Source organism: Orbicella faveolata, unplaced genomic scaffold (assembly GCF_042242905.1).
Source record: "Orbicella faveolata isolate gen_17 unplaced genomic scaffold, um_ofav_v1 contig_26, whole genome shotgun sequence".
Classification (NCBI taxonomy): domain Eukaryota; kingdom Metazoa; phylum Cnidaria; class Anthozoa; order Scleractinia; family Merulinidae; genus Orbicella; species Orbicella faveolata.
This window is the reverse complement of record NW_028301554.1, coordinates 3298935-3322500: the sequence shown is the minus strand read 5'-3', so window position 1 is coordinate 3322500 and position 23566 is coordinate 3298935. Positions and strand designations below refer to the sequence as shown.

The 23566-nt window shown below is 42.0% G+C and overlaps 2 protein-coding genes and 1 pseudogene across 2 annotated transcripts in view; 2 read left to right on the top strand and 1 right to left on the bottom strand.

Moving 5' to 3' along the window:
- The window catches only part of LOC149107672 (uncharacterized), a 50171-nt gene that overhangs the window by 9565 nt on the left and 17040 nt on the right, over window positions 1-23566 (bottom strand). The gene's annotated exons all lie outside the window — the stretch shown is intronic.
- On the top strand, window positions 16330-17991 carry LOC149107675 (uncharacterized; annotated as a pseudogene).
- LOC149107674 (uncharacterized) lies at window positions 18185-19492 on the top strand. The gene has a single exon (XM_089296120.1). The coding sequence runs from the start codon at window positions 18185-18187 to the stop codon at window positions 19490-19492; it is 1308 nt and encodes a 435-aa protein (XP_089152246.1).

Genomic DNA, 23566 nt, shown 5'->3' with positions numbered 1-23566 from the left:
CGCAACAGCACTCCTCTGGCTTAGCCAAAATACAGTCTACATAACTTTGCCTCACAGCCAAAAACTAATGTATTGTTGAATAGGCTTGCCACTTCCAATTCATACTATAAAATGTAGCTGTAATCACCCCTTTGTTAAAAGTTAAATGAGTTGTTTCATCCGTTCGAAAACTTTGTCGGTGTCCGTTACTTTTTTTCCTGTTACTTTCCAAGTAAGTTAAACATTGACGTCTCTCGCAGTTGTTTTGCGCGCGCATTATGCCATCTACAGTTGAATTTCAGTATGATTTTTTCTACGGATACGATAAAAGGTAGTTTTTCAGCTGGAAGCCGTTCACAGTTAGTGCTTAGCGATATGCTGCTTTTCTGGTAATCCCGGTTTTAGTACAGGCTCGTAATTTTAGTGCGAAATTTGTTTCGGTCACAATAGAATTTTTTTTAAGTCGCACGCTTGGTAGGGTAGTTAATTACGTCACTAGTTCCAACCCAAGCGCGCGCCTGGCGTTTAAACCATGCCTAAAAAAGAAGTATGGGTTATTGACCAAGCTTGTTCGGTCAAGATGGCTGGATATTGGCTTCGTTCTTTTTTTGCGTGTTTATGGACCGAGACGGAGTCGAGGTCCATAAACTCGCAAAAGAGAACGAAGCCAATATCCAGCCATCTTGACCGAACAAGCTTGGTCAATAAAGGATTTATTATATGGCTTTCGGAGAAATTTTTCTTGCGGGACACGGTGGGTAGTCCCGAGCGGGCAAGATAGCTCCATCTTGCCCGCTCGGGTAGCCAATCACAGCGCAGGATTTGAATCATCTTGCCCGCTCACGGAGCTAGCCATATAATAAGGTACCGTTCTTAACTGCCCTTCAGTAATTTTCTGAGCATTTTCTTTTCTGATGGAAAAGTGACACGGCTAAGAAAATGTAAGACGTTTCAATAAAACGTCGCTTATCATTACTTCCTGCGCACTATTCGTCAGTCTGTTGTCTTTTGCAAAATTTGATGGCACTTTCGGCAGCGAAAGACACAACTGTCTCGTTTTATCTGATCTAAACATGCTCTACCGCATTAATTTCCCCCTAAATTTCTTGCATCCTGTTAATTTTTTACCCAAATATCCAGTATCCTGAAAACCCCCAATAGGGCCTCACTGATGAACTGATAAAGCTGATCAAGATACACAGATCATAATCTTTTGACCTAATACTGTCTATCGTTTTCTTTTTTCCTTTTTTTTATTTTTTAATACACGACCCCGCCCCGCCCCGCCCCTCCCCCCCCCCCCCCCCCCCACTACCCTGCAAAAATAACCTAGAAAATACCTGCAAGCAGAAGCTCATGTTCAAATCATTCTGGGAAAGCCAGTTACTAGTTTAGCCACAGAAATGCGTGAAATGGCTTTAATGTCGGTTACATTTTCACTTCCTGTCCAACGTACCCCTACCCGTTGGAATGCGCATTTGTAAAATGTAACACAATCTATGGAATAATGGCGGGTGCATAACAGATCAAAACAGAACTGAGCTTAAACGAGTTCTTGATGAGAATCCTCGATTAAAAGGAAGATTTTAAAGGCTGCTAACAGACTTCTGGGTCAGTTAGGATCTCAGCAAATTGTTAAGCTTCTTGTAAACGGCGGCTTATGAGGCGAAAGACAAATAATATTGATAGATGTTATGCAGAGGGCTTCGGACAGTTGAAATCTGCTTAACCGTGGCGATGTCTGAGAGTGATTTCGTACACTAATCACCGAAAATGTGGCTGTAAAATACTGGAAATATAACATGAGGCATCGTGGAACATCCAGTTGTCGACATGTCGCGAGATAAGTGGAATATATCATTATTTTCTCTCTGCATCGTTATTTTCACGTTATTATGCTAATTAGGACGGCGGTCTTTGTTGACAAAAGCACAGCTTAAACTTCTTCTTCTAACATTTTACAGTTTTAAATGCCCCAAAATTTTATTGCATGTTTTTACAGGTGAGACATTGCTCTTTAAGTGGAGGGTAGTTTTGGGATCTCAAGTGATGTACTTTTGGCGATCTTTTCCTTTAAACTTCGCCTTTTTTATGGCGCTTCATGAGTAGTCCGAAAGGGAAGAAATTTAAAATTCTGTAGAAAAATCAGGTGATGATCAAATTGCCAAAACAGCCTCTCAATGTAACAAGGAACATTTGCTTGTCTCGAATAAGGCGTTTTTACCCGGATTTAGATCGTTTTCTTTGTATGGCAAATTGTTAAAAATGTGCCCTAAAATGGCCGCTGAAAGCCCTCTCAGAGGGGCAAAACCAAGATGGTGGCCCCAGCGCTAAAATACGAATCGAATTGAACTGAAAGTTGTATTTTTGTGAAACACTTATCTAGACCATTCATCTGAGAAAGTTTGAGGGATTTGATTTTTTCTGGTCCAAATGGCCATAGTTGAAAATTACAGAGGGCACCTGTTAAGTCTGTTACCGTGCTGTAAATACTTCAATTTCGCACGGTTTTATTTTCGGACACTCTTTTCGTCCGAAATGAAAATCGTTCGAATTTTTTTGCAAGTAATGTATATCAATGTGCGAGTGATTTCTGTGTGGACTGGGAAGACTTCAAATACTGAATAGTCAGTTTTACATTCAGAAAACGATGTTTGTTTTCAAATGTTAATAGAAAATCTCCAACTGGGTGACAAAAAAATGTTGTTTGATATATTTCACAAGTCTAAACATCATGGCGGCCGAAATAACAGAAGTTCACCGAGTCGTCGTGGCAGATATTTTACTATCATAATCTAGTTGAAACGTCGATATAAGTTCCAAACATGTACACCTAGATATTTGCTTTCGACGTATGATATACTCTCATCGGAACGACAGTTTAAATATTCGTTTTCACCTTCTGTGCGCCTTTAGCTAATCAGAAAAGTAACTGAGAATGCGGACCTTTTTAATCAATAGATAACTCACGTTGGAAGAATACAAACAATATTTGTTTCCAAAATATTTGAAACCCAACAATGTTGTGGAAAAACTTGACCACGCTTTTGATTGGTTGCTTTCGACCCCAATTTTTTTTTGAAACATTTTCAGTCTTATAAGTCCCAAACATCTACTGTTCTCAATTAACCCTCTGGCCAAGTTCGAATAGTTGCACTATAACACTACGCGTTACCTTTTCCTGTCTGGATAATATATAGATTTAGCCGAGCCTAAAAGCGGAGCTCCTAATTAAACAATTGACCATAAATGAAAAGAAGTTATTTTTCCCTGGATCACAAACTCAGAAAGTGATCAATTTTGACCATATGATTGTTCAGTGTGTGGTTTCACTATTTTTCTAATTACATTTTAACAAACCATACCTAATAAGTGTACACAAGATTGTAGAAATTACGCATGCAAGAGACGATTGTGCAAGAAACATGTCGGAAGAAAAGTTAACAACGCGTCAGGGTTTAATTTGGGCCGAAATTTAGCATAGTAATAACCTGGCTTGAGCCCATCATCCAATCGAAACCCAGTACCTGGTCAGCGGTCAACTTCAATAAACACGCGACCTCGATGAGCTCTTGAACTGAGTCCGGGATATGGTCACGTGTTATTGGTCAGCGGGTACCTTGTTTTGACAGCTGTCAATTAAGTATAACATGGATGGCCAATATCAAAGATGTACCCATGGTAACGGTGCTACAATGAAACGTCTATTAAGCGGACACCCTCGGGACCTTCCCAAGTGTCCGCTTAATAGAGGGTGTCCGCTTAATAAAGGTTTATAACAATTGCGCAATGTTTGTTAACAATCAGGAGCGGGGAAGAACACTCTGCAACGCCTGGCACTTTTTGTGTATCTGAATCATCCAACAAAAAATGACGTCACATCCGGTAAAAAAGAGCGCTGAGCGGCAAAATCAAATTTGAATATGGCATAATCGTTCTCTCAGTAAGTAAAATGGCAATATTTTGCAATCGGCCGGATACTTTTAACGTTTTATTTGGTCACGACAAACAAACTTTTGTCTTCTTCCTGGTCAAATCATTTTGTTTGAAGGACAGGGTAACTATTTATTCAAAAACACGCTGTTTTGAAGGCGTGTTTTTTACGAAATGTCGCCATTTCTTCCTCGCTGAATTTCACAGGAATCGTTTCGGTGGAAATAATGAATTCTAGGTAAGTTGCACTCAATTCAAATATCCTATTCTCTTAGGTAGGCATCACACTAAGAAAAATGCACAATGACAGGTTTCTAGACATGGGGGAACCTTATTAACAGAAGCGCATTTTTTAAAATTTACTGATGCCAACACTCGAGAGTATTTGAGTGCTGTTAATCGTATCACTGCAAGAATAGACCCACACACATAACGCGCTTTGCAGAACGTTCTTGCCGATCGACACTAACACAAACTCATGTGTTTGCTCATGACTCAAACTGATGCCATAAAATGTTACGATTGGTTAAGAACCTTAAACAAGATATGTCTTCCCTAAGCAATCCCTTAATTGATAAACGCTTCGTTACAGGCAGCCCGTGAACCCCTTAAAAAAAAGCAAGAGGATTAGTTTTAACGGCGATTAAGTAATTTGGACATGTCGTGGTTTTTTCTCATTTATAATCAAATTTATTTTTCCGTTTCAACAGTGTTAGACGTCAGCAACTATAGATTACAAATTCTGTTTACCTTTGCAAATATCTGCATTAGTTCTGGAGATATTTGAGTTTAAAATGTGTAAAATATATGCAAATGAGAGGACTGATGATGTCATACACCAAACACAATGTTACATCAAGTACAGACCATATATACAGCAGAGATCATTGAAACTTGGTAGCCTTATAGCTCTACAGGCAACACACTAATATGACTATAAAAAATATGTTCCCAATTGGCAACTCAATCTTTTCCAGTCTCCTCTAACCCAATTTCAATAATGCAGTGATTTTCAGCTTGAAAGGCATTAATCAGGGCCATGACTTGGACCTTACTATTTAATAGGCTTGCTGGATCATGCAGATGAAGCACCATTGGCAGATATCAAAATGAACTCCAAAGGTGGCCAGAAAAGCCTAGAATATCAGGAAAGGTCCGAAATGCAGTCTGTTGCCATGGTAACAAAACTGTTAAGCTCATATTATGTAGTACATCTGTAAATTGCATCATAATAACACTGTCCCCACTGGAGCCCATGGTTCAGTAGTTTACTTGGACAATAAATTTCATAACTTTCCTAGGGGACTGGATGATCTAAATGGTATGTGGGAGACTCCCAGAATATTTGCAAGAATGTATGACTATCTCTACAGGTATTCATTGATAAATAAATAAATAAATAAATAAATAAATAAATAGACACTAACACTACTAACATGATTGAGTTTGGAAAATATATAATATATTTTTAGTTTATGACATTTTCAAAAATTCCCCTCTCCCATCTAACACACTGATCTTCTTTAATTTGGTACTTGAAATTGATAACAAGGATGCTACACCTTGGCAACTCGTTGGCCAGGATATGTTGCACAGTCTTCACATCAGATAATGGGTCTGTACATATTATTTATGTATTTATTAAAAAGAGATCTCCCCATCCCATCCCTATGGAAATTCCAAATTTGATTAATACATTTCTTTAAAAAGTTTGGCTTTTGAGACCCTCCCCATCCTTGGAATTTCCAATAGTCTCCTTGGGGTGGGTATGGACATTTTCTAGAACCACACAATAAAACAAATAAACAAACTTTAAGATAAAATGTTAAAGTATAAGTCAGTGTGACATATATACATTGACCAACTTATAAAGACATGATTGATCATTGCAACTATACACAACTTAAGCAAAGGTGAAATTATAGCCTGAAAAAAAAAAATTAGGTGTGAACTGGATTCCAACCCATGACCTTTGTGATGCCAGTGCGATAACTTAATTAATTAAAGTTCTATGCTACAACGTACCAAACTGCTAATTTATTATGAAGTGACACAGCTAAAGGAGAGTTGTCAAGATATCAACTTTTTGTGAATTCTAAAAGATCAATATGAGTCTTCTAAATTTAAGATTATTATACCTAACAAAAGACATACAGTAGGGCACTGCTCTATGTGCTCTCTCTACACACTCTTCCAGGCAGGATAGTAATACATATACATGTATTTTTTTTTTTTTTTTTTTTTGAATATACTGTTACTGCATGGTCATACAAGAGGTACTAGTTGCTGCTGAGTAGTCTTACTACGATTATCAATTGAGTAAGGCGGGCCAAAAGTTTGGTCACCAAGTTTTAACGTAAAAATCGTGTTGTTGTCACGAGCAACTGGTTCTGTATCCATTGGCAACTTGTCGGCTTTTGACGTCATCGGCAGCAAAGCGCGCGAAATTGTAGGCGACACGACAGGCGACGCATGGCTGTTGATATTGTTACCAACGGAAACGAGGTAAGTTGCCCGTGACAACACCATAATTTTAAGGCCAAAACTTCGTAACCAAACTTCCCTCGTGCCTTACTCAACTGATAATCGTAGTAAAATAAGTGAACTAAGTGTGACAAAATATAATGTATATTAAATCTGCACCAGTTCAGTACAATTTAATACTAGATTTTAATCAGCCGCAAAAAAATTATTGTTAGCACCTGATATTACATGTACTTTGAAGGCTTCTGGAGCGGTTATACTTTTATAAAGTACCTGGCAGCAAGTACTATTTTGATTTACTAAAGTAAGACTGTAGTAACTACTAAGAAAATGGGTTTGGTACATCCCAGAAAAATTGGGTGGGGGTCAGTGCGGCCCTCTTCACAAAAGTTAAATTCTTAACCTATTTATGACCATAATCTGCGATTTTCCCTACCCCATTTATGACTGTTGCGACTGCTACAGTTGCCCTAAACATAAGTTTTGAAGGACCTTTGTTGATGGTCTTATCGATAATGATGAAAATTGAGGTAACTTATTCTAAAAAACATACCAAATTAAAGACTAGAGGGCAAAAGCCTTACCCTAGTGTATTTATGACCAAAATGGCTGAATAACCATACCCTTTGGGGCTGCACATAGCTATATATAGCACATAGAGGAGAGTTCTCCCCCCCCCCCCCCCCCCCCTCCCTCCCACTGGAGCACTGGAATCAAAATATTATTGCCTTGATGACATAATAAAGATAAAATCTCAAAATAATCAATAGTTACATGTATGCATGGGACTTCACCATCAAAATGATGCCTGTTGCTTACTGTAAATTGCATAAATTACTCCTACAATGTGCGAGAATTCTGTTAATCTGGTGACCAACAGGCCACAAAAATCTGACTGTATAATTAATAAATAAGAAAATGACCGACTGAGCATTTGTTTGAGCCAGAATAGAGTGGCCATAATAACGAGGTGGCTGTGTTAACGGGGTGGTTGTAAGGTGAGGTACATTCCACAGTAGTGATAAAGATGACACTCTCAAACACCAGTACCCATAAAGATTTTGGGCAGCATATTTCGCATAATCAGTTGGAAGAGGAAGAAGGAAAATGGAAATAAAATAGAATGGCTCTTGTGTGCCAGAGACAACCCTTTCCCCGAGTTACCCTGGCAGAACTAACTTTTCACTTATTTCTTTGCAAAATTCAACCAACCGTTTACACGAGGATCATGAACCAGACTTGGGGGCGAGACAATTCAGGTGGGCAAGTTGACTCGCCTTGGCAGGTAAAGTTAAACCAACAACTTTTCTTTGAGTATACATAAACACTTTGGCTCGCCTAACTGGAACAACTCTCGGCATGGCAAGTGTCACGTAATGCCTAGATTTAAGATTTAAAGCCGCAATTTGTATCAAAGAAGAGAAAATTAACTCAGCAAAACCCACTGTGATCAAATGACTGAGGGAAACTTAAACAAAGAGGGATAGCTGCTCATTTGATTATTCAATAAGAGTTAGGAATAATCATGCAGGGTCAACTTTTACTCAGCCTACAGGGGTTACATTTTCACATACAAACACTTGATAAAGTTGCCTCAGGGGGAGGGTTATCTTGGGTACCCAAGACCATATAAATGGGACCTGTGTTGCCTCAAAGAAAACCCCTACGATTTTCAAAGGGGAAGGTCCTTACAGGACCTTAACTTAGGGCAGCTTCAATGGCAGATTCCCTCTGATGGCTTGGATTTTAAAAATTGATTTAATTACTTTTAAAGAGGACTAGAACTTAAAAATCTTGCTCGAATTTCGATCCAGCGAAACATAAGCTTCCATTCCGTGAATCAAGTTTTTACTAGGCGTTTCAAAAGCACTCACCAAAGAGAAAGACTGATGACCCCAAAGTACCAATATGTGTGTACTGTATCTTACTGAAGACAACAATCTTCAACGAGAGAAGTAGGAATGTGGGGTACTGACCTTCAGCATGCGATCCAGCTTGTCTCTTCTACCAATACACGTGAGCCAAGAGCAACAAAAGCTCTGGTGACAGCGACTTTCGGAGCTAAACGGCTTCTGTTAATTATGTTCCCGTTGTACACAGTGCAAACTACGGCCAGCAATACTTCATCCATGTTGTTGTTAACATTATAGGCTATTGCGCTTATTGTTATCACTAAATCACGAACAACAAGAACCAAAAGTCGGAACAACACCAGTTTTGAAAATGTGTAAAATTCGCCCGACGATGACGGAAGGCTCTCCGTTATTTTGCTTCAAAACAATAATAAACTTTTCTCTTTTCCCGAAATTTTTGCTTCAAAGGTCGAAGTAATGTGTCTGCGACATCTTTCCATCCTCAATATTAAATGAAACGAAACTGATGGTTTACAAATAGAGGGAAATCGTGAGTAATCGAACCGCCATTTTCTCGCTTTGTGAAACGAGCCGCGAAGCGCAGTTTAAACCGGATGTGACGTCATTTTTTGTTGGATGATGCCTATACGAAAATTTCAGGAGTCTTCTGCCCCGCCCCTGTTAACAATTAACATTCAGCGGTTCCTCTGTACTGTAATAAAGTTCCAAGTTGTTAACGAAGCTATCCAGAGTTCACGTTCATCAGTTTTCATTACCAACTTTAATTTGTTTGTGATAATGCCCTTTCCATACGGCAACGATAAGACGGATATATTTAATCGACTATTTCAAGGACGTAATCCAATGCCGCATTGTCAATTCAGTCCGGTGTCCGCTTAATAGAGGTTTTTAACAATAGAAATTAGCCAAATACAGTTTATTTTAATGTCCGCGTCCGTTAGCTTAATAGAGGTGTCCGCTGAATAGGGGTTTGTTATAAAGGGAAATATAACACGTAAATTTCGGGACCAGGCTAAATGTCCGCTTCATGGAGGTTTCACTGTACTCTCTTATTTTTCAAGGTATGGGGCTTGGCGTACGGACAGTCACGTGACAACCAAAATTTTTTGGATCGATGGGTTACCAAATTTTCTAAGTTATGGAGATCCGCTCGCGTGCCGGAGCTCCGCTATTACTTTCGCTGGTTATAAATTAGGCCCCACACACTGTGTTGGAGAAATTTGAAAACGCATCTTTAATTCTACGGTTAAGCCTACAATCCACACTTATCTGTCACGACAACGGTCGGGAGCATTTCGAAAATGCTCTTCAAACCGGAGAAATTTGAAAACGCCGGGTTTTCGTTTTCGTGTGGACGGAAAATATTTTGAAAACGAAGCTTTTCGAGAACGATGACATCAGGACAATCATGTGATTTCCCAGTCAGAGTTTTCCTCAAGTACAACTCCGATCATTGCATTTTAAGCTTCTCCGGCGTAGTGTGGACGGAAAACATTTGACGCGCTTTCAGAGTGAAAACGTCGTTTTCATATTTCTCCTGCGTAGTGTCGACGGGGCCTTGGCATTACGAGACAGCTGGAATTTCAGGTCGAGGTTGTTTCTTCTGGGACTAAATACAAGGACCCGTCTCCAAAAGAGAAATCCAAACAACCTCAAGGCGTAAGGTGCGGTGCATTGCTTTTTACCCTTTCAGACCCATTTCGCTCTCACTGGAATGTCTCACCGTTGGAGGTAAACCTTTTTGAGTTCATAATGCTATTACAACAACAGATATTCTTGACCGTATTCATCTAGCTGAAAAGTCTCAGACTTTGCTTCTTCGGCAGCCATTTATCTTTCTGAAAGCTGCAAGGTGATACCAAAGTACCTGCAGAGCAGCGACTCAAGTGATGAGTCTGCCAGCCAACCAGAAAACGACAATAATGCGAGCGGCTAAATGGTTACCAGTTCCCATTTGCTGGGTACCCATTTTAACCGTAAAATACGTCCCAGTGCCCGATGAAATCACTAGAGGTAATCACATGAGGCCGACTGGCTGAGTAAAATCAAGGATTCACATCAATCGTGTTGTCGAAGTTGCAGAAATTAGCAGAGTCACTAAGGAACAAGGGCAATTTCTACTATATTAATCCTTGATTTTACGATGAATCCTTCGAATACTTATTAATAACATAGAGGGCAATATTATGTTTATTTGAAAGTCAAAAACGCGCGTAGAAAATCATTTCAATGTTCAGCCTGATAAATTCATCGTCAACTTACTCGAAACAAGACGACGCTATTGCATATTGTTGCAAATAGAACAATAGCCGAAGCAAACTTCTTCACCGTTGCCAAGCGACATAACATCCAATCATTTTCACAGAAGATAGAAGCGAATTCAGTGATTTCGCCTTCTACATTACAATTGGTGTATGCAAAACGCAAGGAATTGTGTTCGGCGATAATATCAAAGACGCAAGGAATTGTGGTTATGCGCGAATGGAAGATTGGGTCGTTTCCCATGTGCTCTCTTCGATCGATGAAAGCAAGGATAAAAAATATCGGGAACAACAGGAGCATATCCAACAAAACACTCTTGTGGAGTCTCGACTAATACTAACAGTAGTCATCTGGAAAATTGCAGAAATGAAGAAGTTAGTAGTCAAAGCGCCCGCCGTGAGCCCAAGTCAGTTTTCAAAATTTTATCGTTACTTTACTCTAAGAACTAGGGTATCTAAAAGACAGTAATGCTGCGGCACATTTTGTTGATAGTGACATATTGTACGCAGTGATTCATATACCTGTGCATTCCAAGACTTACATTAACCTTTATTTCTTAAAGCAGTGTGTAACTTAAAATCTGCCCTTGTATGCATCAACTTCATGCATGATGACGCATCGATGACGAGGTGTGACAAGAGATCGTGAAAAAAAAGCACATAGTGATCTGAACTATGTTTGTACAATCGAAAGATGTGGAAATTGTAGGAGCAGAAATCTAACTTATAAATTCTGTACTGGTACGTGTTAAATGTCTCTAGAATGGGTGTCTGGAAAACCCGAATAGCGAATAGCGAATAGTCGCGAATAGCGAATAGTCGCGAATAGCGAATAGCGAATAGTCCCGAATTGTGCGAATAGTCTCGAATAGTGCGAATAGTGGCGAACAGTCGCGGAAAGTGGCGAATAGTGACGAATAGTCGTCAATAGTCACTGCTTTAGATCTAAGTATCCTGCCTTAATTAATTATCCAAATAAGCAACAGAATTTCAGTGAATTTATTACCTTTTCTTCTCCGGACTCAGGCTAGTAGGCTGTCCATCGCCGACATCAAGAAAACAGAAAACACAAGGATAACCTAATAAAGACGTATTTACGCCTTTGCAGTGGTTAAAACAGAAGAAATTACGTTTAAAACCACCTTTTGTCCTGATAAGCGTCTCTACCAGGGGGGGGGGGGGGGGGGCTGGTAGCTACCTTTGATCTCGCCGCTTTTCTGGTTGCTATGATCGCCCCAGTAAAGAAATCTATCAGTCATTTGAGAACCGTAACGAGCATGCGCATAACGCGAAACCGAGAACCGAAACATGTTTTGCCGCCATTTTTGTTCAGGATTTGTCTTCGATTCGAAAACTTTTTACTCGCTGTTAGCAATTTTTAACGACAGCTCTGAGACAATCAGGACTAAGGGAATGAAGGACCAGCTTTGTGCTATTTTCCTGGCGAGCGTGGTTGCATTCTTGGTTGCCTGGAGAGGTTTCCCGTCTCAGGAAGAAAACGAAGCTGAAGTTTTTGCTGTGGAAATCTCAAGGTTCATTACTACGATTATCAGTTGAGTAAGGCACGAGGGAAGTTTGGTTACGAAGTTTTGGCCTCAAAATTATGGTGTTGTCACGGGCAACCTACCTCGTTTCCGTTGGTAACAATATCAACAACTGTTGGTCGCCTGTCACGTCGCCTACAATTTCGCGCGCTTTTCTGCCAATTGACGTCAACGGCCGACAAGTTGCCAACGGATACGGAGTCAGTTGCTTGTGACAACAACGCGATTTTTACGTTAAAACTTGGTGACCAAACTTTCGTCCCGCCTTACTGAAACTGATAATCGTAGTACCTTCCACCTTCACACCGACCAATTATTCTTCTCCAATTTCTATGGAAAATAGCGATGTCGAACTGTTTCATGTCGGCCATTATATATCGCGAAGCCTCCGAACATAAGTCTTTAAAATATTCCTCAACTGTTCAGTTCAGAGTTGTACATTTAAACTTGAGCTTACATTAAACAAGCTTTTCTGTCTAAAGTTTTTTCCGTCTTAACTTACTGTCTTATGAAAGACTGCATTTACCCTTTGATTTTACTGTAATATGTTGAGTCTGAAGACTTTCTTTCGAGTAATTTAAATCATGAAACTTGAAGGAAGTTGCAGGTCAGTCAACAACATTGAAAATAGCTACCAGTTTGCATGTCTCGATAATACAGTGATAAATTATAAAGGTTTTGAAAGCTCCTTCCCTTACTGTTCAGTACCAATGTGAACCGGCAAATTAATCGTTTTTCTGTTTCTGCATATGGGAATATCCAATATGGACTATTTGTTAGGCACAGACTCAATGTGAACCTTTACTAGGTTAAGGTGTTTCATCTACAAGTTCTTGACCCGTGAAAATAAAGAAAGCAGCTTCTTGTCACATGCTTTGGCATAATTTGTACTGCCGGGTGATAAGCATCAGTTTTGTTTGCGCGGTGGGAGAAAGCTCTGTAATACTTCTGGATGTCAAAATAAGGCTGCCATATACTTATCTGCTGAGGGAGATAATTTATGAAATAGGCCCAGGGAAGGCAAATGAGCTATGTTACCTGTAGTTGAGTGCTAGTAATGAGGTAGGCAGGTAAAATGGTCATTCATCCAGACAACTTGGGCAAACCTGAGTCAACAGAACCTCCACAACATTTGAAATAGGCCAATTTTGAGACTTGGCTTTTATGCTTTCGAGAATGACAAGAAAAGACATCAAGTGCAGGGATCTGTAACAGCCATTTAGCCCCCAAGTCTATTAGCCCTTAACCATTTAAACGCCAACCAGAAGTCGATAAGCCCCCAACCAGAAATAAAAAAAAAAACTGTATATTTATGAGTAAGGGCCTAATCGACTTGTGGTTGGGGGCTAACCAGCTAGGGGCTAACCAAATGACCGGTAACCAAAGGATCAGGTTTGCTTTATTCCTCTAAGGCAAAAAGATAAGTAAGGATGTTAATATATCAAATTTGGCTTAAATTGTTGATTATCACTGGCTTTTTCCTGTTATGGAAGGATAGCTAAATAAAACAGCAAGGAAGACTAATATAAAGTCAGATGAATGAAGTCTTTAATAGTACTTGTCTCAAATGACAATTCTTAGTGCAAGAGAGGAGCATGAACCCTTTGAAAACTGATTGAGAGGTGGCATAAAAAAACTATTGCCAGGGAAAGGGCTACAGAAAGAGCATAAAAATGAGGTGGTAAAGTCAAACTTCCTGCACACTCCCCATCTCAACGACTTGATTGGACCCATGATTTAAGCCGTTAAGTTAAGAATGTCAAAACAAAAGTCTAAGGATGATTATGAAGAAACAAAAACAATCAACTGTTGTGTTGTAACAGAAGCATAGCATACGTTTCTGGCTGTAACCAAAGAGATGGTGATGAATTCTCAATTCTGCCGAGGGACCAATCCAGTATTCACTTTCATAAATAATGCCAGATGCTTTACTTGAAACTGAAACAGACCTCTTGTAGTAACGTAACAGAAAAGCGTCGTACCTGCTGTACTCACTATGAAACCTGCTTTAACTCTGTCAGTTAAGTGCAAACAAAAAGGGTCACGAAGCTGTTGAGCTGTTCAAAAATAGCAACCTTTACCATCAGGGAGTCCGGAAATATAGAAAAACTTCAGTTTATCCCGTTGATAGGACCATGGATGATAGGACCATGGATAGGACACCGCTACAAAAAATGCTCGAATGAAATATTCATTCCTACAATCTGGCTCGCACTGTGGAGTTCCCGCTCGCAGGTTTACGTTGGAATATTTATCCCCGATGCCTCGATCAAAATGTCTAAGATTTAGATGTAGGGCAACTAGAACTTTTTCTTAGATGTTTGAACGTGAAATATGCGCGACGTTTACAAAACTTTACAATCGAATCCCGCTCATGGAAGTCCGCCATGTTTGTTTTCTACAAACCAGTACTTAGTTTCGCTCGGCCAAATTTCTTAACTCGGGCGATCATAGAAACTCGGTTCCAGGCCTCGCTGCTTGTCTCCCCTGGTCTCTGCTTTTTAGCGGGAAAATCCCATCCTACTGGTTGCTGAGAGGTTGACTACGAGATACTGGGTACCCTATTTGCTACGATTTGCCACTATTTGCCACTATTCGAGACTGTTCGCCACTATTCGCACTATTCGTGCTATTCGCTATTCGCTATTCGAGACTATTCGCTGTTCGCTATTCGCGACTACTCGCTATTCGGGTTTTCCAGACACCCCTCTAGAATGTTGACAGACTGTGTCGAGGACGCGTCCATCGCGATGTGTGAAAATGCTAAAGCTTTAATTTAAATTCATGTTTAGATGAAAAGGACTAGATCGTAGCATATATGAAACTCGATGTGGCCCATTTCGCAAATGTGCGAAATACGTGACTAACATTGGCGTGACTGCCTTACTTTTTTCGTTACCAAGGTGATATAAGTAACCTCAACAGTAACAACAGTAACCTCAAACGGGTTGTATAGTAAACCTTAACTTAACCAAACTCGAACTCTTTGCTCAAAAATCATCACTGTATCGATTTTTATCTACGAAAAGTGTTAAAGAATCGGAAGAAATAAGTTACATATCTTAACAGTCTTCGAACAGCTCGTTTCGCAAAATACAGATCTATAATTTGCGAAACGGGGCACTTCTGACTTTTTGGCTCAAACTCTTTTGTTTAAAAATCATTGCTTTATAGAGCTGTACCTGCGAAAAGTGTTAAAGAACCGGAAGAAATAAGTTACATATCGACACAGTCTTCGAAGAGCTAGTTTCGCAAAATACAGATCTTCGAATTTACAAATTCTACACTTCCGCTGTTTTATTCCTTGTTTAGGTTATCGCACAGAGGAATCTGGCTGTTGTGATACTTGATATGTTCGTTTCAGTACCGGTCCATCCCTTTCGTTTCGATTCGTTTCGTAAAATACAGTAAGCCGTTCATTTCAGAACAGGTTTATACGTTTCGTTCTGTTTCGCAAAATACAGTAAGCCATAAAGACTGACTATTTTTTGGCCGATGCGTGACAACATATCGTCTCAAAACATACTTTTCCGCTTTTCCGCAGTCATCTTTCACCAAAATTAGCATTATTGTGAAATATTCCATGCTCGTTTCTTCATATATCTTGTCTTTAACAAACCGACCAGGCCACAAATTGGTATGACAGCTCGCGCACAGAGTGAGAAGATATTCCCAGACTCCCGTTCCCCATTCCCCGTTACCAGTTTTAGTAACATCCACGGTTACAGCAACCAAGCAGGAATGAAATATGAGCGACCAAAGGACGCTAGACCGTAACGGAAAGTTGATTGACAATTATGCTGACTACAGACTACCGCGCGTGTAAGAGCCTACTTTTTTCAGAGTTTGGCAAAAGAGGTTCTTGTATTATGGGGTACTTATTGACAAATTAGACTAAGTAGGTACACACATGTATGATGAGGGTTCTGGCACAGCAGTGATAAAAATGGAAGAGAACGGGCAAAAAAAGCCTCCCACGCTTAACTTCCCTCACAAGTTCGGGAGGTTAAGCGTGGGAGGCTTATTTTGCCCGTTCTCTTCCATTTTTATCACTGCTGTGTCCAGAACCCTCATCATACATGTGTGTGTCACGCAAAAAGTAAAACAAAAAAAATTGGGTGACTTCGCGGGTCCAGCGAAGCTGTAACGGCTGTAACCAAAATGCGCGGATGTGCCAGCCGGCACTGGTATATACACAAAGTGTGCCAGAATTTTTTCCTATTGAAGAATTATATGCACAGTATATACGCCGAGATGGCTGCCGCAAGATATTCCTCCGATGTTCTGCAAATGTTTTACGGCCGAATACCGAGGGAGGAAAACAGAAACCTACCCGAACCATTAGAACCAGATTTAACCGTATTATATGACGGGTTTCAAATATCCAAAAATAATTTCCAAGAATGGCTTCGTGTGTGGAGAATGGATGTATCCGAAAGAAATCCAAACAATAAAGATCTTTTAATGTTTGCAAGAGAAAATAAAGAAAAGATCACTGATTTGGTTGAACAAGAAATCCAAAAGTTAAAAATCGTAAAAGTAAGTTTTGGGTTACAAGTAAAGTTTTCAATAGAAAGAAACCGTGAAACGCAACAAATGAGTCATTATTTTAAAGAAAAAGACACGCACGTTTTCAACAGAAATGAGGAGGACCAGATAAAACAAAAATTTGACGAATTCATGGAAAAAGCAAAAGGAGAAATAGAACACTGGTCTGAGAATGGATCTGGATGGGAAGTTGAAAAGATAGAGATTGCGTAGGTGAATGTCGCACGCTATAAGCCACTTCGCGGAGGAACCTATTTACCTCTTCCAGCCAAACTGGCAAAAAAGAAGGCAATAATCAACGTGCAAAACAGGGATAACGAATGTTTGAAGTGGGCACTCAGAGCCGCTTTATTCCCTCCAAAAGATGGAAAGAACCCGCAAAGACCAAGCAAATATCCGGTTAACGATGGTATTAACTACAAAGGCATTGTCTTCCCAACACCATTTGATCAAATAAAGAAGCTTGAGGCGCACAACGCAAACCTCGCAATAAATGTATTTGGCTGGGAAGACAATTGTGTGGTTGTGTACAGGAAAAACAAAAAAGAGGCGAACGTGCGGTGGATAAACCTGATGTTAATTGAGTCAGGGGAAATTCAGCACTATTGTTGTGTAAAACGGTTGAACGCTTTGCTCTTCGATCAGAGCAAAAACAGAAATGCAAAGCACTTTTGCGTGATGTGCTTAACTGGTTTCTCAAGAGCAGACTTGCTCGAGGACCACAAAAAATATTGCAACGGAGTGAACGGCGTGCCGACAAGGATCGAGATGCCAGAGGAGGGGAAAAACACCCTTTCCTTCCAAAACCATCACAAACAGATGAAAATGCCCTACGTGATTTATGCGGACTTCGAGGCTTTAGTGAGAAAGATTCCAGGGTGTGAGCGCGGGCCAGAGAGCATGCAAAGAAGCTACACAGAGAAGACCGAAAGGCACGAGGCGTGCGGGTACTCTTACATGGTTGTGAGAAGCGACGGTGAAGTTTTAGGGTCAAAGGTTTACAGGGGTGAAAACGCGGTGGGAACGTTTTTAAGTGACATTCTGCAGAAAGAGGTGAAAATAAGAGAGAGTTTGGCCGCACCAAAGCCGATTGTGATGACGGCTGAAGACTGGGAAAAATTCAAAAAAGCAACTGATTGCCACATTTGTAACAAAAGTCTGACAAAAGACGAATTCTTAGATTCTTTGCCTGTTTGGAACAGCGAAGAAGCAGGTGAAGAAGGCAGTGAAAAATGCAGTTATTGGGGTCAAGGTCACAAAAAAATGTTTTTACATGGCACAGAAAGAGCAGAAATGGGGTGTTCAAAGGCTAAAAAGACTGGCAGACAAAAAAGACCAGTTGGAAGCAAAATCACAGGAAAATTGTAAGTACTGTGGAAACCCTTTACTTCAGAAAAACTTCAGAGACTCAGTAAAGGACCATTGCCACATAACGGGCAGGTACCGCGGAACCGCGCACAGCGAATGCAATAAGAAATTGCGAATAAATCCCAAGACGGACCAAATACCAGTTGTATTTCACAACCTGAGGGGCTACGACGCACACCATTTAATGCAAGCGATGTCGCAGCTGCAGAAAGAGGTGAAATGCGTCGCCAACAACATGGAGAAATACATCACATTTTCAGTCGGAGGTCTGCGTTTCATCGACAGCTTGAACGTTTTGCAAGGAAGCCTTGATTCACTTGTAAGTGCAACACCGAAGGAGACATTGATTTCGAAGGGCAGCGACCTTCTTTACAAAAAAGGGATCTACCCTTACGAGTTCATGGACTCATGGGGGAGATTCTGCGAGACAAGGCTTCCGGACAAAGAGAAGTTTTACAGCAAGCTGAACGACGAGCACATAACGGACGAAGAGTACGCGCACGCGCAGACTGTCTGGGAGGCTTTCGAATGCAAAACGTTGGGCGATTATCACGATCTTTTCGTGAAAACGCATGTCGCGCTGCTGGCGGATGTTTTTGAGAACTTCCGAAACCTGTCCCCAGAGCAGTACGGGTTAGATCCGGCGCATTATTACACGTCGCCAGGCCTCTCCTGGGACGCGCTCTTGAAAAAGACGGGGATCGAGCTTGAGTTATTCACAGACCTTGAAATGCATCTCTTCGTGGAAAGGGGAATGCGGGGCGGAATCTCCATGGTAAGCAAGAGATACGCTAAGGCAAACAACCCGCTAGTACCGGACTATGACCCAAGCAAGCCAAAAAAATACATCATGTATCTCGACGAAAACAACCTTTACGGATGGGCAATGAGCAAGCCCCTCCCGAAAAGAGATTTCAAGTGGAAACGTGTTATGCCCACAGAGGAGGAGATCCTAAAGAAAAAAGAAAACGCAAAGAATGGATGGATTCTTGAGGTTGATCTTGAATATCCAGCAGAACTGCATGAGGAGCACAACAGCTATCCCTTGGCGCCGGAGAAAAAGGTCGTGAAAAAAGAATGTATGTCGGAATACCAAAAGAGGTTGATGAATGACCTGGAGCTGAAATCCCCGGACAGCAAGAAGCTGCTGCTGACACTTGAGGACAAAAGGAACCATGTCGTGCATTACAGAAACCTGCAGTTTTATCTGAAGCAGGGCATGAAGCTGAAGCGCGTGCACAAGGTTTTGGAGTGTTGGATCGAGCCGTACATCCGGATGAACACAGAATTCAGGAAAAACCCAAAGAGCGACTTTCAAAAGAACTTTTACAAGCTAATGAATAACTCAGTTTTCGGCAAAACCATGGAAAACCTGCGTAACCGCGTTGACATAAAAATAGTGCGCAGCAATGAGAGGGGCAAAATAAGGAAATTGATCGCCAGCCCTTTGTACTCAAGGCATGTTATATTTTCAAACGACATGGCAGGAATCGACATGTGAAAAAGCAAGCTGCTTCTCAACAAGCCAGTCTACACGGGGATGACGATCCTTGAGAACAGCAAGATCCTGATGTACGACTTCTTCTACAACCACTTGAAAAAGCAGTACGGTTCTAAGTGTGAACTCCTGTACACAGACACGGACAGCCTTCTGCTTGAGATAGAAACAGAAGACGTTTACGAAGACATAAAAAAGAACATAAGCCACTACGACACAAGCGACTACCCGAAAGAGCACCCACTCTACTCAAACGTGAACAAAAAGGTCTTGGGAAAGATGAAAGACGAGTGCGCCGGAACCTCCATAGCAGAGTGCGCGTGTCTGAGACCGAAAATGTACTCTATCTTGAAGGCGGACGAAAAAAATATCAAAAAAGCGAAGGGCGTAAAAAAGAGCGTTGTCAAGAAACAAATAACGCATGAAAAGTACAAGGAAACGCTTTTTGGTGCGAAGCAGCAATGGCATGGAAGGAACATTCTTCGAAGCGAGGGACACGAGATCTACGGCATGCATCTAAACAAAATTTCGCTTTCACCGTTCGATTCAAAGAGATGGATAGGTGACGATGGTATCCATTCAAAAGCTTACGGGTACACCAGCTTTGATATATTGCCTACATTAACGGATGATGAACTTAGAGAGTTAGAAGCTGAAGTTTCAAAGTTGCTCTGGGGGTAATTGTGTGTTTGGAGGGACAACCAGCAGTTCTTCACGAACGAAGCCGCGCTTGGGACCGTCGCGTAGATAGTAGAGAACGGATTGATCCGGTTTGGTGAAAGATCTTTCAATGCTGTAAACTTTCAAAGACCAGATTCGGTCTGTGGCTCTTTTTACCCCACCTTCAAGCTCGCCGGGCTGGTAGAGATAACGAACTTGGACAAGGGCGGGGAGTATTTTTTCGTTTTTCCCAACAGGCTTTGAATAAGGTGTCGACGGCCTTGCATAAACAGATTTTTCTTTGATGGCAACGGCGGGTTTCTTGCCGATAAGGGCTGTTACCTCATTGTTCAGAGCAGCAACAACTTCTGGAAGTCTTTTCACCCAGGCAGTGGACCGCTGGCCCTCAGAGAGTAGCATTTCCACTGCGTACTGGCGCCCGAACAACCGCTCAGCCAGGGTGCGGTTGAAACGTTCGACAATGGCCTGGTCGCGGTGAATGTCAACCCGCCCGCGCCGGATATATGTTTTGTGTTTTTCCATCTCTTTTAAGACAGCGCCCATGAATTCGCGCCCGGGGTCAACCTGCAGCATTTCAGGCCATTTGAGAGGCGAGCGCTTGTAAATCTTCTGAAATGCCTGGGCTACCTCATGAGAATTTTCCGAAGTCAGGGGCTCGGCCTCTTTGTAGCGGCTGGCCACGTCGACAACGGTCAGCGCGTATTTGAAAACTTTGCGCCCGCGGGGTAGTTTGTCGTGCGGCAGAAAAAGAAGGTCCGCCTGGTGGACCGCATTGGGTGTGGGAACGTCGAATTTCGGTCGAGGAATTCGCTTCGGTGCGGGGAGGAATATCTGCCAGAGCGCTTGCTTGATCAGCCACTTTTTTGCGGTTTCTTCAGGTACCTTGGCAGCTTCGGCTAATTTTTTGATCGCGGAGATACCTTTCCAGTAGCCCCCGGGGCCGTAGTATATCTTTGCGAGTTTGGCGTCCATACCATACTATAAGTAAGGCGTAAAAAAGTTTAAAGGAACCGGAAGGCTGCGTAGCTCAGAGCGAGAGCCCCGGCGCCCACGAACATGAGTTCACCATTTTTCTGCTGCTCGCTCGGCTGATAGAAATCTGAGAACTTGGGCTCTTTGGGGGGTATCATTCGCTCGTCAGGATGCGCCTGGTTGTAGAGTTTGAAGGCATAGTCAGTGTTGGTGAAGTTCTGCTTGGCCTCCGCCTTTATTTGCGCGTTGGTCGCAATCCAGTCGAGAAGATGGGTGCGGTCGCGCGTGTATTTGGCGTAAGCCGCTTGGTACGCCTCGAGAGCTTTGTCATGGGGCTTTTTTTCTTCAAGCGCAGCTTTGTCGCCCCCGCCGAGCGCCCTCGCCAGATAATTGCCTTCGATAAAAGCCGTTGCGTTCAACACAGCCCCGCCAACCATAATCGCGATGCTCGCCATGTTGTTATATATCAGAGTATTTTTTTTTTAAATCATTAATTTCAGACGCTGGTTGGAAGGATTTTTTGGTCCTCGAGGTACTTTTTGAGCGCAATGCTGCCCGCCATGACGGCGGTGAACTGCACGTAATTCATCACGCTGCTGCTGGGATCAGAAGTGAAATTCTCTTTCACAACCTTTTTTAAGGCCCAGCCGATGCCAGCGGCTAAGCCAGTGAGAGTAGCGGCGTCAATGACGGTCTTGACAAGCTTGTTGTCGGACATGATAGCGGTTGATATAAATAAAAACAAAATTTTAAAACAAAATTAATTCATATATATCTCTTCTTCTTCTTCTTTTTCTTCTTTTATTCTTTTTATTTCTTCATCTTTTTCTTTTATTCTTCTTTCCATTTCTCTTTTCATTGCCCTTTCTCTTTTCATAGCCCTTTCTGCGGACGTTTCAAAAAATGTTTCGTCGGCAAGATACATGATTTTTTTTGAAAGCCTTTACGGTAAAGTCGCACCATAACAGCGAAATGCCACCAATTGCGGCTGAAGAGATTAGAATCTGTGCAATGCTTGCTTTTGGCATCGTGATATATTTTACACTCAAAAGTTTAAATCATTTTTTTTAATCCTTTTGGCTGTGTCGCGCGAGCAGGTTCTGGCTCAACACGCGCGGGCTCAGGCGCGGGCACCGGCGTTTTTTTGTCGAATACGGCCTTGAGCTCTTCCCGTTTGTAATAAATCCCGACCAGTGAAACGACTATGCTGGCAACAGCAAGCCATTGGGTAGTGCTGAGGCTGCTATTTTTTTCTCCGCTGCTCTTTGGGCTTTCGCCTACTGTAGTCGGGGCTGGCTCAGGGGCCGCTGTGGTGGCTTCCGCCTTGTTGTTCACCAAATTATAATAAGCCTCAGCGGCTTTTTTCTGTTGCTCCCGGGCCAGCTGCGTTCTTTCAGAAACCCTTTTTCCAGCAGCCACACGCTTGGGATTTTTTACGCGCGTGGTTGCAGTTGGAGTTGTCGCTTGCTGTGTGATATCGACGGCAGGGGCTGTCTGGGTCTCGCCCTGAGGCGCGCTCTCGGATTGTTCGGTAGACATTCTGAAACAAATGCGTATGCTGAGCAAATATAATAATGCTTAGAAATTACTCTGCGGTCGTTATGCAATCACTCAGCGGGAGTTGAGGATTGCTGTTGAGGAATTTCTTTCAATTTCTGTTCGGCCTTTCTCTCCAAATGCGAGTTAAAGTCAATGTGTTTTGTGGTGATTAGCGCCGCGTTGGCCGCAGCAAGAAACCGGCCGCACTTCAAAGCAAGGTTGCCGGCCAGATTGGAGAACTCTTTGTTTATGATGTAGTCGTTTCTGAGTTCTTTTCGGTAAGCGTCGATGTCTTTGATGTCAACGGCCATTCCGACCGCTTTGGTTACAAGAAAAATAAAGCTGTCGATCAGGCTTTCTGTTGTCTTTGAGCCCACGTACGTCTCGTAGCGTTTGGTGTATTTCTCGACCTCTTTGTCGCTCAGGCGCTTAACCTGCTCGTGGGTTAACTGCACTCCGATGGCCTCTTTGGCTTTGCCTGTAGACACCAGCACGGCCAGCTGCTCACGAAGAGAAGGAATGTCAGGTCCGGGGGCGGTTGGAACTATGCCACCTGCTGGACCACTCGGCGGCTCGGGCTCGGTTTGAAGTAGGTTCATAACTTCTGCTAACGCGGCCTCTTCTTCAGCCATTGTTCAAGGCTATATTCAACTTTCATTGTTTTATTCAAAATAACTTTACCCCGTAGGGGTGAAGAAGCGAGCACACAAGATAAGAGAACTTTCGCTCTTTCAGCTTTGAAACCAGACCTTTGTTCTCATCCGGGGAGAGCTCGCCAGCGTAATCATCGAAGATGGCTTTCGTGGTCTTGGCCGGTGTAAAAGAGAACGATCGCCGCCACGTTCTCCCGGAAGGAAGATGTTATGCCGGTCATCTTCTGGGTCA

Bases quoted from the DNA above. Each gene is read 5' to 3' on its own strand.
- LOC149107674 (XM_089296120.1), top strand. From the start codon at position 18,185: ATGTCGCAGCTGCAGAAAGAGGTGAAATGCGTCGCCAACAACATGGAG.